Here is a 14,296-nt window from a genome sequence, read left to right as displayed (position 1 = left end):
CATGCTCATCTGATAGCTGGGAATGCAGAGATCTGGCCTGTTGGTTGTGGTGTAATAAGTGAACTGAGTCAGTGTAGAAACCAGAAGAAAGCACCTGCATGCCACACGCAGAAGACACTGGGCAACACCGTAGGTGCTTGGAGGGCAACTACAAATGGAACACCATAATGGTGCAGACAAGAAAGCTGTGCAGAGGGGATGCTGAGGTTGTGAGGCCAAGGAGGTGCCCAGCAAGAGGCATCGTCTAGGCTGATTGCCATAGAGCAGTAAATTTTCAGCAGCTAGACAGCAGCTTGGTGACAAGGATGTAGCCTCCCATCTGTCTAATTCTAGACCCTCAATCTCTATAGTATAAGCTCAGGAAAGGCAGATGAAGCCAGGAATTGAAAGAGTATGATTTAGGAGGGGAAAGGGATGTGGAGAGCCCAAAGTCATCTGGTTACCTGCATGTTCTGGGCACCGGGGTCTGAATGCAGAGAGAACAGAATATGCTGTGGCACTGGAGCAGAACCATGGAGGGGCTTGAGTCCGAGACTAAAAAGTTAAATCTTTTGTTTCATTTGATCATCTTTTGCAGTGGCAGGGCACCATGAAAGGATTGTGCTGGTGATAAACAGCAGGGAAATGAAGCCAGACAAGGTGCAAAGGCCTAGATAATAGATGAGAGTCTGCCTTAGGCATTCTCAGGAAAAATCAGCAATTGTGACTACTTGCTTGGACAGGAGGACAAAGGGGAGTTTAGGACAGCTCCTAGGTGCAAACCTGGCTCAAGAATTGGAGTGTGTCATATTCTAAGACAGGGAGCGAGTAAGAAATACCAGGGTGACAATCAGACTCAACTGCCTCAGAGACAAGGTCAAAGGCCTTAGAGGCAGTTGGCTATGATGGTTGCCACTGTCATCTCTTAGCCTGCTGTGGTTCAGCTCTCAGCTTTGTTTCTTTTGGGGGCAGGTGAAGTATAGAGGCCTTCTCTTGCCTCCCCTTTAAGATCACTGTCCTTGCCCTTTAGGCTCTGGCTATGTGCTACATAGTGCACAGGGATGGTCTTCATTGCATGCTGTATTTCTTCTTTATTTAAATGTATTTACTTGGAGGATTCATTCATCCTACCTGAAGGCTGTCAATAAATCACAGTTCATGTATGTTCTTACAGGTTCCAGAAATGTTTCTGCTTATGGCTTAGAACTGCACAGCTCTCTGACATCAGAAATACATTTCCTGAGGAAGCAGAATGAGGCCCTCAGTATGCTGCTTGAGAAAGGGTCCAAAGGTAAGGAATCAGAGGCCACCAGCTGCCTGAGCCCCAAAGCCCTTGTTTCAAAGAATTGGCCAGAGCCGACATCTTAAATTCCAATGAGGTGGCTCTGACAGCTTTCTACTTTTAACTATATATCAAAAGTACAGAGCATTCCTCTTTTATAGCTAAGAAACCAAGGTACAGAAAGGTTAAGGGATGTCTTACCTAGCTATTGTTACAAATAGGGTAGAAAGTTCCCAGCACAGTGTTTCTCCTACCAAGGTCTCAGTATATGTTACTGTATTTTCTAGTACCATCATCACTGATGTAGAGAAGCGCTGGAAATTTAATACTGCCAAATCTGAAGCCGAGATTTTTCTCCTACTAGTGAAGTTTATCCAGAATTCCTTATAAAGACCCTTCTCTTAATTCCTTCTCTTGGAGCTTAGCTGCCGGAGAGCTTTTACTTATCACTCATACTTACCATGACTCTAGAGTGAGAGATTAGCCCTGTTTCTCAGGTAAGATTTCACAGCCTAAGCAATTGCCCTACTCTGGTCTCTGAACGAGAGGTGCTAGAGCTGGAATGTGGGCCAACTTATCCCATAGTCCTGCAGGATATGGATACTGATTTTGCCTTAAGAGTCAAAATTGGGGCTTATGCGCATCATTCATTCATTCATTGAGCAATGTTTTTCTGTCCTGACCTATAGGGGAACTGGATAGATAAATGAGAGGTGGGTAAACCTATATCAAACAGGACCGAGGCTGCTATGACGAAGCTTTGCTAGAGAGCTGCAGGCCCTCAGCTCAGAGACCCTGGTCCTCAAGGGTTAAGTCTAGACAGGAAATGAGGGATTACCCAAGGTGACTCAGGATCAGAGGAGGCTAGCAGACAAGGCCCAGGTTAGCAGTGAGGAAAGTGGACTGGTCAGGAATGATGTAGCTGTGCCGAGGTCATGGGGACCAACTGGAGCCCCAGGTTACATGGAAATATTTGAGTCATGGTTAAGAGTAAATCCACATCTAGGCTGTGCTCCTACCATCTGTATGGCCGAAGGGAAGCCTTAACCCTACCATTCCTTTGTTTCTCATTTGGAAGATGGGGAAATTCACAGTACCTGCCTTGGCAGTATGCTGCAAAGATGCAGGACATTGAGACATGTGATGGCTTACTATGGTGCCTATACAATTAGTGATGTGACTTACCACCATTATCACTCCTTCTGCTCTCAAGATGTGGGCTAATACTCCTAATCAGAGAGTAACTTCACCTTTGCCCTTGCCCAGGGACACCAAGGAATAAGGAGCATCACTTACATAGGGTCGCTGTAAGCAAATGGAGAAGCCACACTAGAAATCAGTCATGCCATCTCCTACTTCCAGCTGTAGGCCTTATTTGTTTCCTGAGCCTCCAGGATTATTGTATTCGTCTGTAGCAGAGTTCATGGCCTCCTGTGAGGGCCTCTCTGCTGGAGGCTTGCAGCTCTCCACACTCATTGACATCTGGGTTCCTGCCTGTTGCTCTACCCACTGTGTATACTCTCTAAGGCAGAGAGGAAGGAGGTTTGCAAGGCCCATTATGTAACAGAAAGTTAAACAGACCCCTTTCATTTCAGTGATGTTTAATCTGCAGCCTTGATGTTGACAGATTTATCTGCCTAAAATGCGTGAGATAATTGGAATGCCAGAACCATCAATGCCAGATTAAATCTCATTCTTTTCTGTATTCTTGGAGTGCTTAAGCTGAAGCGCTGTACCAGTATAATAAGGTTGGAAAAAAACAAATGGTATCCCTTCTCATTTTGGTATTTGCAGATAAACAGAAAGAGAATGAAAAATTGCGTGAGTCCCTGGCTAGGAATGCTGAGAGTCTTGAGCACCTTCAGCTAGAGTACACCAGTGTAAGAGAAGAAAATGAAAGATTACGGAGAGACATCGGTGAGAAGGAGAGACACAACCAGGAGCTGACTCAGGAGGTCTGCAGCAGCCGCCAGGAGCTGAGCAGGTAGGCTTGACCCAGCTGTGATCATAAAAGTGAGAATGGTCCCCTAAAGGAGATTTCTCCTATGGTAGTCAAGGATGGGGTTTCTTTTTTTTTTTTTTTTAGATATTTTCTTTATTTACATGTCATATGATTTTTCTTTTCCCACTTTCCTCTCCCAGGAACGAACAAACAAACAAAAACAAGAACAAACCCTTGTTGGCTCCCCCCTTCCCATGCTTGCCACCTCACCCTCTCCCACTTATTGGCCCTGGCATTCTCCTACACTGGACCAAGGACCTTTCCTCCCATTGATGATTGATTTTGCAATCCTCTACTACACACATGCTGCCTGAACAATCAGTCCCACCATGTGTACTCCTTGGTTAGTGGTTGAGTCCCTAGGAGCTCTGAGGGTACTAGTTAGTTCATATTGTTGTTTGTCCTAAGGGGCTACAAACCCTTCAGCTCCATTGGTCCTTTCTCTAACTCCTTTATTGGGGACTCTGTACTCAGTTCAATGGATGGCTGTGAGCCTCTACATCTGTATTAGTCAGGTACTGTCAGAGCCTCTCAGGAGATAGCTATATCAGGCTGGCTTGCCCTTCCTTCAGTCTCTACTCCATAGTTAGTCTCTGCAACTCCTTCCATGGGTATTTGGTTCCCCCTTTTAAGAAGGAATGAAATGTCCACATTTTGGTCTTCCTTTTTCTTGAGTTTCTTGTGGTTTGTGGGTTGTTCTTCCTGTATTCCAAACTTCTGGGCTAATAACCACTTATCAGAGAGTGCATTCCATATGTGTTCTTTTGTGATTGGGTTACCTCACTCAGGATGATATTCTCCAGATCCATCCATTTCCCTAAGAATTTCATAAATTCATTGTTTTTAATAGCTGAGTAGTAGTACTCCATTGTATAGATGTACCATAATTTCTGTATCCATTCCTCTGTTGAGGGACATCTGGGTTGTTTCCAGTTTCTGGCTATTATAAATAAGGCTGCTATGAACATGGTGGAGCATGTGTCCTTATTACATGTTAGAGCACCTTCTGGGTATATGCCCAGGAGTGGTATAGCTGGGTCCTCCGCTAGAACTATGCCCAATTTCCTGAGGAACCGCCATACTGATTTCCAGAGTGGTTATACCAGCTTGCAATCCCACCAGCAATGAAGTAATGTTCCTCTATCTCCACAACCTCTCCAGCATCTGCTGTCACCTGAGTTTTTTATCCCAGAAGGATGGGGTTTCTGAAAAGACCTCTTTGGAGTACATAGTGGGCCTGTAAGAGCTGAAACTACCTAGAGATGGTCATGTTTGTCAGAAGGCACATAGGCCCGAAGACAAAGTTGCTGTGGTGAATCAGAGTGGGTGCTTAATCCTGTTGGGCCCCTCTCCTATAAAGACTCCAGTTTTGCTCCAAATGGTGTAAGTCACGGGTGACTTTCAGTGAACTGAGAAGGCGTGACTCTGTTCACTCTCCCTCTTAGACTCTGTCTTCATCCATCTGTCAACACACAGGACTTCTTTTCTGTCTAAGCAGCCACCTGCATCTTCTCTGCCTAAGTGTGCTATCAGACAGTCTTGGGCAGAGGTCCTGACCCTTCCCTAGCTCTGAACCTCTGAAAAGAGACAGCCTTTGGGTTCCATTCCTAGAGTATCTGCTAGGAATTGAAGGGCACTCTCCTTTAGAATGTCCATGAAGTTTACTTGAAAGGTCTGTTAAATGTGAGGCTTGGGACACCTGGGAATCGGGGGCTATGATGGAACTCTTAACCATGCATCTCCCAGCACATTTTGTCCCCACACTCCGGCTGAGATGGCCTGGGCCTGTCCTGTGGGAACTGGATAAGCCTCCTTGAGAGAGAGTTAACCTCTCTTGCCATGCTGGGATCATTTCAGGGTCCAGGAAGAGGCTAAGTCAAGACAGCAGCTGCTCTCCCAGAAGGACAAATTGCTTCAGTCCCTCCAAATGGAGCTTAAGGTGTATGAGAAGCTCGCCGAGGAGCATCAGAAGCTACAGCAAGGTACTGTGTGCTCAGGGCAAGGCCTGAAACATCTCATAGCTATGAGCTCACCTTAGCAGCTGAGCAATGGGCATGGGAATCCATGACTCTTACTTTCTCCTATACTACCATTAAACCCACACTAGCTCATAGGTAGACCAGGTGTATTTAGAAACAAACTCTTTGGCCCACTCTTTGTTTTTAAAGCAGGGTCTTGCTATAAAGTACAGACAAGCCTTAAACTCAAAATTCTCCTGCCTTAGCCTTACAGGTATATATCACCATTCTTGGCTTTTGTACACGCTGAAGTCTGCACTCTTCACTCTCTTCATCTCAACTTGTTCTTCCTTTACCAGTAACTGGATCAGTTACTGCCTCTATAAGCAGGTCTGTGAGCACCTACTGTGTATCACTGCGAGAGCTAAATGAGGATATTTATTAAAACATCCTAGCCATGTACCTGGCACTGAGTAGGCATCCAGGAAATAACCTTTTGTCATAGTTTTGCCTTCATTCATTTGGCAGCTCTTTCCAGAGTGCCACCACATGCTAGGCATTGCTCTGAGGGGCTTGTTAGCCTGGGTGCACTGGCCTCCAGAGAGTGGAGATCTGAGCACCTTGACTCGAGGGTCTGGTGTTTGAGAATCAATTCTGAGGCGCAGTGGGGGGGCTTCTAAAACTAATTTTCCAGATGGTTTCTCCCTATTGAAAGTTTATCTAGAAAGGCTCATCTCACAGCTTCTGCTTTTTCTCAAGTTGCTTCTCTTATTCTTGCTATTGTGCCTGCTTTTTTAATATACTGTAGCCCTTAAAATCATCCCCTTTCATTCTATAATTCTGGTCCAAATAGATTTTATTACTACTAGACATAATTTCGGGGTTTGGTGTGCAATTTGCGAGGCTTTTATGGCCAGAAGTGAAATTAATTTCCAGCTCTTACTTAGCCTGTGGAATAGCAGCAATTAAGTCAGCCAATATTTTTGTTTTTAAAGTCAAGTTGTTTTTTTTTAAAATTGTGTCTAGCTCTTAGGATGGGGCTAGATGGTGGTGGTGGGTTAAAATGCCCTTGAGTCCATTTGATGGTTGACCTTTGGTCTTGTGAAGTATCAAGGCTTCCTTTTACATATGTCTACAGAGGCCCAAGGTGAGGCATGTGGAGAAGGCCGGAAGGGGCTAGATCCTTTCAGCAACCTGCATGGCCTCCTGACAGAGATTCAGGCTCTCCCATACTGGTTAGAAAGGAACATTCAAACTAACAACACACTGAAGAACAAGCTGGAGGAGCAGCTATCATGGGGGTCAACAGAGACCCAGAAAGGGGCCCTCACTTTGCCTGTCCAGGCCCTGTCTGTCACTGAGTGGTCTCTTCACCTGGACAAACACAGTAGGGATCTTGCCTCTTTTGCTATGTGGAAGTACAGCCGTACAGGCTTATATGACATGAGCTTCTGTCTGCTCTCAGCTCTCAGCTCTACACAGCTGCATAGTCTGACTGGCTGGACACTGGGTTCTCCAGCAGTGGAGCTTGGGCTTCAGGCCCTCTGTGCTACTCTCCTTGTTGCTCCGCTTACCTGTTTACTTTTCCCCACAGCTCACCGAGGCCGAAGAGCCATTTCATTCTCTTGCCTTGGTTTTTGTTTTTTGTTTTTGTTTTTGTTTTTGTTTTTGTTTTTGTTTTTGTTTTTGATAAAGGCTTTCTCTGTATAGCCCTGGCTGTCCTGGAACTCACTCTGTAGACTAGGCTGGCCTCGAACTCGGAGACCTGCCTGCATCTGCTTCCCAGTGCTGGAATTCAAAGTGTTCTCTTATTGCCCTTAATTGAGAACCCAGACTTCTTACTCTGCCTTTTAACATCTTGTATGGCCTAGGAGGCCTCCTGGAAACAGGTGGGTCTGTTTTTGAATTTGCTTGTGGACTTTTATAAGTCTAGGAATATCTGGGAAGGAGTAGAGGACAAATCATCCTTGCCACACACCCAGCAAGGACTGGAACAAACCAGCAAGCGGTCCTAACAGTCCCCTGTTCACACATGGGCTTTCTACTGAATGGATTGTTGTTTGTCTGTCACCTGACCATTCCCCTATTTGGTGTTTTCATTTTTAAAAAATGGTTGCATGGCATTTCTGTTATGCAACATTATTAGGATAACCCACTGGGAGAGTCTCAGAGGCTGGGGAAATATCTTATGCAGACATCTTTGCTGGAGTACCATCGCTCCAAGAACTCACTCATTGCCCTGCTATTGCATGCTGGGTTATCTCTGTGCCTTGGTCTCCTTCTTTAGTAAACAGATTACAGCATTGTTCTGCCCACTATGCTCTTGAGAGTTCAGTAGCTTCTAAGGTGTGAGAGTGCTTCCTTATTACGCAGCATCACATAGACTCCCAGTAAAATGTTTCAAATGCATTAACCCCAAGTCTTTTTACAGGTCACTTTCCTCTCATGTTCAGGTTACTGTAACAGCTTCTGCACTAACTCATCCAGTATATAACACAGACGTTGGCCTGACATCGCCCCACCTTGAGTGGGTCACCTTGAGTGTAGCCTGCAGATACAACCCCTGCATCCTTCAATGTCCTTTCCTGTTCCCAGGCCTTAGGAACAGGAACTGTGTCTTCTCCCTGAATGATGACTCATTCCTATGTCCTTGCACCAGCCCAGTACTCTGTTTGGCTTTTCTTTCCCTCCTTCTCATGGGGCACTAAAAAAGTCTTAACAGATAACTCAGAAGTTAGCTCTTGGGCTGCCACATTGGGGCCAGCCTCCTTACCTGAGTGCCCCATCTCTGTTCTTCCCTACCTTCTCCCTAACCCTGAGATGAAGTAAATTGTTTACTGTTTTGATGGAGAGGGCTCTGGGCTTGACAACTCTGTTCCCTGGTGTCTACACAAGGTACCAGGCAGGGAGTGAATGGAATACACACTGTACGGACTATAGGGCTGGGATGCAGGGAATGTGTGAGTGAGTGAATGTCATATTCCTGAAGTGGATGGATGCATGAGAGATAATCTCCTGTATTCTCATTCCGTCCTTTTCTAGTACTGGTGATGGTAAAGTTCAAATTTCCCTCTCTTGCTTCATTTTTTGTAGATGGCAACAAATGTCCTGAGGCCAGTGATAATTCATTTGATCTATTTGAATCCACCCAGGCAATGGCTCCTAAATCAGGTACAAACTGGGTAACTGCATTAGTGTTGGGTATAACATTAGGGCTTTTAAAATAGAAAGGATGTCCCTGGCATCCTTGGCTGCTTGACCATAGTTTGGGACTTAGATTTGTATCTCTAGAACATAATCTCTAACCCACTGAATCCATCCCAGGTGTTAGCCAAGCACAACTTCAGAGGATGTAAACTTAAATCGTTAAACTGCAACCGCCTTAGTATGTAGTGCAAGGACTCTGGGATCCAGCTTCAGCAGTGCTGTCCAGTCTCATCCCTCTGCAGTGGGCTGGGCACACAGATTTGTCATCACCTCTAGACTGTGCTTTAAAATGCTCACACATACTAATTTTCACCAGTCTAGGCCTTCCTACTTCCTTAAGATTCAAGGATGCAGATTTCTCTGTAAAGTATCTTTCCAGCTACCCCAGTCAGAATCAACCAGCTTAAAAAGCAACAGGATTTTCTCTCTGCATATGGCTTCCTGACCAGTCCAACTTGTGTCCCATCTTCCAGGAAGCCTCCTTGACTTCTCTCTCCTTGCTCAGACTGTTGTTTCTCCTTGAGCTCTGGCTGATTCTCGCTGTCTCACTATATTTCCTACAGCCTCATTAGACCCTTAGCTATTGGCTTGCAGGTGATAGCATGGCTCATTTTGGCAGTCTGGGGTCTACTACAGAGTAAGTGTTCAATAAACATTGGTTAAATTGACTTGAATCTTTGCCCAGCATGGGGTAACACATTGCTGGAGGCAAAGAGCCAGACCTCTTTGTTGCTATGCTCTCTTAATATAAGTCTGTGAACACAGGTGCCACAAGAAGACCTAACATTTCGTCTTTCCTTTTGTAGCATCTGAGACTCCTCTGCTCTCAGGAACTGATGTTGACTCCCTCTCCTGTGACAGTACCAGTTCTGCCACCAGCCCCGCTTGCATGCCCTGCCTGGTTGCTGGCCACCACGTGTGGGCCAGCAAGAGTGGACACCATATGCTGGGCCTGATTGAGGACTATGATGCCCTCTATAAGCAGATCAGCTGGGGCCAGACACTGCTTGCCAAGATGGATGTTCAAACCCAAGAGGCTCTGAGCCCCACAAGTCAGAAGCTGGGACCAAAGGTAAGCTGAGTGCCAGGCTCAGGGAGCAGACAGGTTGGCCAAACTCTCTGCAAGGTATGCAGTGCCCTAGACTTCAGGAAGGCCCTAAATGGGAGGAGCTGGGAAATGTTGCATAGGAAAGCCTGAAGGTGATGTGGCAGTTTGTTGCTGATTGGTGAACAGCTTGTTAAGATTGTACCTGGGTTACCATGGCTACTGCTCAGTGACATGCTGTACTGCTGTGTGACTTCTCATTTCTCTCCAGTCTCTTAGCACTCTTTGTCCCTCTGCCCTCTTGTATTTGGTCATTCTACCCACCCACTTATACACCACCTGGGGCAGACCTGTCTACTTGTGCTCTGGGGTTGCTTGGGGAAGTTAGAAGTCCTGACCTCCATACACTGTACTGAACCCAGCCAGGCTGTACGGTACCCCATCTGACTGTGCCATGCTGCAATTTCTACAGCCACTTTGTGATGAATGTGATTTTGAGAGACGTTCTACATCCAACTCAAAGTCATCTTCCTCCAAAGGAGTTTTTGTATATATGTTTTTTTCCCTCAGAACTTCCGTGAGAAGGCAGTAATATCTCTCCATTGTAGAGATGCTGAAAGCTGACTGTTCTCAGTTGGCAATATACTCTGTTGTGACAGGGATGGCCACCTACTTTACTTCTCTCTGGGCAGCAGCTCTGAGGGCTGTCTGTCTGCTGGGACCGCTTCAGTCACTCTACCCCTCATCAGTTACTTCCCTGACACACTCCACTCTGACCAGGCAGGGCCACAGACTGTGGTCCCTCTTTCCATAATAATCTACTTATAAGGTTTCTTTTCCTTTACCTGTATGTGTATGTATGGCATTCATACATGTATGGTGTCACATACATGTGTGCAGGTCTATATATGTGTGGAGGTCTGGTGTTGACATCCAGTCTTATTGCTCTCTGCATTATTTATTATTCAGTTTCTCAATTGAACTCATAGGTCACTGATCACTAGTGTAGCTAGCCAGTTTGGCACTGGGATTCCTTGACTCTCCCTCCTTAGTGCTGGGATTATAGATGGCCACCATACCTGCCCAGTTTTTACATGATTCTAGATCTAACTCCTGTCTATGCTCAGTCAGCAAACACCTTATTTACTGAGTCACTACCCCCGTTGCTCTTGGGTTCTTACTGAAGACAGTTGAGTTCCTTGTGCTATTTGTTTCCGCTTTGTGGGTGGCTTTGCTTGTTTTGTATTACTGTATTTAACAATCAGATGTGCATTTTATCTTCTGTCACGTGATAGACTTCATGAAGGAAGGGATAGTGTTTTTACTGAGCATTAAATAACCAATATTTAGTCCCCTAAGGCCTGTAAGTAATATTGAATAAATTAACATTTATAAGATTCCTGTTCTTTTCTGATTAAAAATTTTGCATTGAATGAAAGCTAGGAATTGTAGAAAAGCATAAAAACAAAACATCTCTTCAAATACCACTTACAGGTCAGCACATAAATACCTCTGTGTGTGTGTGTGTGTGTGTGTGTGTGTGTGTGTGTGGTCTGTGTTTTGTATGTGTATGCATGTACATACATACATATATACACACACACAAATATAAATATACACTCTTGGGACATTCATAAAACTTATCAAATAATCAGAAATATGAAGTTTATATATTTCAGCTACATGGTACTAATACATTTCCTTTCAAGTAGTTGTCTTTCAGTGGCTGCCAATCAGCTGCTTAGACATAGCATCGGTTATTGTCTCTTTTACTGTTTGTGAACATGTCAATTTCATGTGTCATCTTTATGTATGAATCTCTGACCATATTTTGATTATGTGTGAAGTGGCTTTCCCAGTTAAAGGCTGTGAACGTTTTAGGAGTCTTGATAGCTGTTAGCCTGTTACATTACTCCCTAGAGAGCCTGTGTCTATGGCTTTAAGCTAGCGCTTGCCTCAAGACACCTTTGTCTTTTTTGAATAATATTCATACTTTTTGTCTTCTTGTTATTTAAACAGGTGTGTACCTTTACATTTATCAGTTACAAAGAGAAATGCTTTTCATTTTCCTCTTCCTCCTCTCTTTGTTTCTCTCCTCCCCTGTACCACATTCTTTGGTTTCTCTTGTCTTTGACTCCTCTCTCCATGTAACTATAACTCCAGTACAGAGAGGAAGAGAGGTTTCACAAGGCCCCTGATCCCATCCACCCTGGGTACCCTGCCTTTGGCAAATGTGTCAAGAACTGTACTCCAGGCTGCATTTTTATCATCTGCTCTGTGGTGGGCTGGATGGTGCTACTATAGGTTCTCCTATTGGACTAGTAACAATAGTTAATACTACTGGTTACTAATTATGGTTGCTGATTGGGCTAAACTTGCCACCAAAATTCCTTTCTAATATAACTCACCAATGTCATGTAATCCCAGCTCCTGAAACAGGAGCCCTAGTCTGAAGATGCCTTCTGATTGTGAATTTATGCTGGCTTGTAGGTGATCCCTGTCAAAGCAGCATATGATGGCCTTGTTATCCTTTGTAGGGTTCATCCTCTGTGCCTCTGAGCAAGTTTCTCTCCAGCATGAACACAGCCAAGCTGATCCTGGAAAAAGCCTCCAGGTTGCTGAAGCTCTTCTGGAGGGTCTCAGTCCCCACCAACAGCCAGTGTTCCTTTCACTGTGAGCAGGTAGGTGATAACACATCCACAGAGGCTCAAGTACACCAGAAAGGCCTGCATCTCTGGTCAGTCTATGTCCAGTTGAGGAATGGCCCATAGAAAGTATGCCCCACCTTGAGGATGTGTCAGAGGGCATGACAGCAGGGTGTTGGGCCACACTGAGTTCTTACCTATTCCCAAGCATGTGATTATTGAGTGCTACCCTGCTCATATTTCATGCTGGGGAACAGGGGATCAGGGCCTGGACTGAGCAGCTGGTTGAAAAGCACATGTGTATGGACTCTGGGTTTGTCCTTGGCTTTACAGATTTCACACATCAGCTTGCCCTTATGGACCACCTCACTCATTTTCCTAACAGTACCTTGCACTTTAGGTCTGTTGATGGCTTCCACTGGACTATAGTAAAAAACTGTTTTAACTAGTTGAGTGAAAGGTCAGGTACCAAGCGGGTAGAGCCTTGTCTTGACTTTTTATCAGTAGGGCTCATGTGTGTCCCGCCATAGTGTGCAACATCCTTGCTAATCACCAGCCTCCCTGAGGGAGGAAGTTATAGCTCTGCCTTGTGGACCGAGGGAAAGTTCCTACTTTATATTCCGGGATGCACAACTGTTTTCTAAAGGTGACCAGGAAGGCAGGAAGCAAGTTTGCATTTCAAGTCACCATCATTAGTTTTGTCAGGTCTCGGAGCTTCAGAACCTGGCAGTGAGGTTTTTCTGTACTGAAAGTTCCTATGGCGAGAGTGTTCTGGGGATGAATTTGGATACAGTAAGCTAAGAATGTGTGTAATCCTTTGTGTGGCATGGGGTAGTCACTTGGAGCCCACTTTTAGCTGGTAGGGCACTGGCTGGGAGATGAATGATAACGGGACCCCCCTTGACCTCTAGTCCTGCTGGCTTTGCTTTCTCTTAACACACAGACTCTTTTCCTTTGGAGGCTTACATGACAGTCTACCTGCTGTGTATGTCCTGTGCCTCCCTGCTGGCTCCCTCTCACCCTCAAGTCTTCCATGTTATATAAATAAAGAGGGCTCCTGGGTCATGCAACTGTAGCAACATCTTCAATTTTATCAAAGCCATTATCATACATTGTAATTATATATTTGTTTGCTTAATGCCTGTCTCCCTCTGTTTTCCTTCAGGGCCCGTGTCTGTTTTGTTCATGTTTTTTAATGAATGAATGACTAGATGGATGAATGAATAATCTCTTTCCACTCTCTAAAATCAGTGCCTGCTTTAAATTATTTTAAAGGTAACATGTCTGTACCTCAGTGCAGTATTTTTACTCTTAGCAGATAGAAGCAGCTGTCTGTTAAGTAGACAGAACCAGTTTGTGTCTAATACATGTATGCACACACACACACACACACACACACACACTCACAGACATACCCACAGATGCACTCACAAACACATACACACACACACATACACATTAAATTTGTAAGCTGTTGATCCTCCTCCACTTGCAGATCAGTCTAGGGACTGTCAGTCTTTATGACAATTCACCCTTCTTCCTGAAGGTGTCTCAGGTAATTGAATATGTTCATGTCAGTGTCACAGAATCTCAAAGCAGAGAAGGACCTCAGAAATGCACCAGTATGGTTGCGGGAGTAGTCATAGGAAGTTACTTCTGGGCTCATATCTTTCTCTGCCTGTTTTTCATGTGGCACCTTTTCCTTGGTGTTTGTGAAGCAGACCTCCAGGTTCACAGCAATTTATAACCTCCCCTCTTCTCTGTGTTCTTTATTTATGATTTAATTCCCCTTCCCCTTCAGCTCCTAACACTGCTCAGGGAAAGGGCATCAGTGTATATGAGAAATACATAGGAAGGGTTGCCAATATGTAGACAGATCCTGAAAGCAGGAGACTCATATAACTATGAGGGAGAGCTTAGAGGTCAGGGATAGAAGATGAGTTTTCTAATGGACCCTGTTGTGTAGGTTTGACTTTTGGAGCCATATCAACTTTCCATAATTATGAATAGAATTCATCAAAATGGGAAGAGGGGAACAATGTCTAAAAGTTCTTAGCAATGAGAAATCAGCCAGCCATACTTTATATCACTGAAGCCGTGCCCATGGGGACAGGCACATCAGTGATGCATTGCACTGTGTGTGGGGGGGACAGGCACATCAGTGCTGCATTGCACTGT

The 14,296-nt window shown here is 44.9% G+C and overlaps 1 protein-coding gene across 3 annotated transcripts in view; it reads left to right on the top strand.

Moving 5' to 3' along the window:
* Positions 1-14,296, top strand: part of Cdk5rap2 (CDK5 regulatory subunit associated protein 2) — a 184,738-nt gene that overhangs the window by 159,291 nt on the left and 11,151 nt on the right. For 2 of the 3 annotated variants that reach the window (XM_031377670.1, XM_031377669.1), the window contains 6 exons: positions 1,154-1,270; positions 3,056-3,245; positions 5,121-5,245; positions 8,315-8,392; positions 9,235-9,500; positions 12,011-12,154. In XM_031377670.1, the coding sequence (XP_031233530.1) occupies positions 1,154-1,270; positions 3,056-3,245; positions 5,121-5,245; positions 8,315-8,392; positions 9,235-9,500; positions 12,011-12,154 (920 nt within the window). Of the gene's footprint in view, positions 1-1,153; positions 1,271-3,055; positions 3,246-5,120; positions 5,246-6,359; positions 6,609-8,314; positions 8,393-9,234; positions 9,501-12,010; positions 12,155-14,296 lie in introns of all 3 variants that reach the window. The other variant, XM_031377671.1, reaches the window with a different exon arrangement.

Source organism: Mastomys coucha, unplaced genomic scaffold (assembly GCF_008632895.1).
Source record: "Mastomys coucha isolate ucsf_1 unplaced genomic scaffold, UCSF_Mcou_1 pScaffold18, whole genome shotgun sequence".
NCBI lineage: Eukaryota > Metazoa > Chordata > Mammalia > Rodentia > Muridae > Mastomys > Mastomys coucha.
Note: the sequence above shows the minus strand (reverse complement) of the source record. Positions and strands in the feature narration are given on the sequence as shown.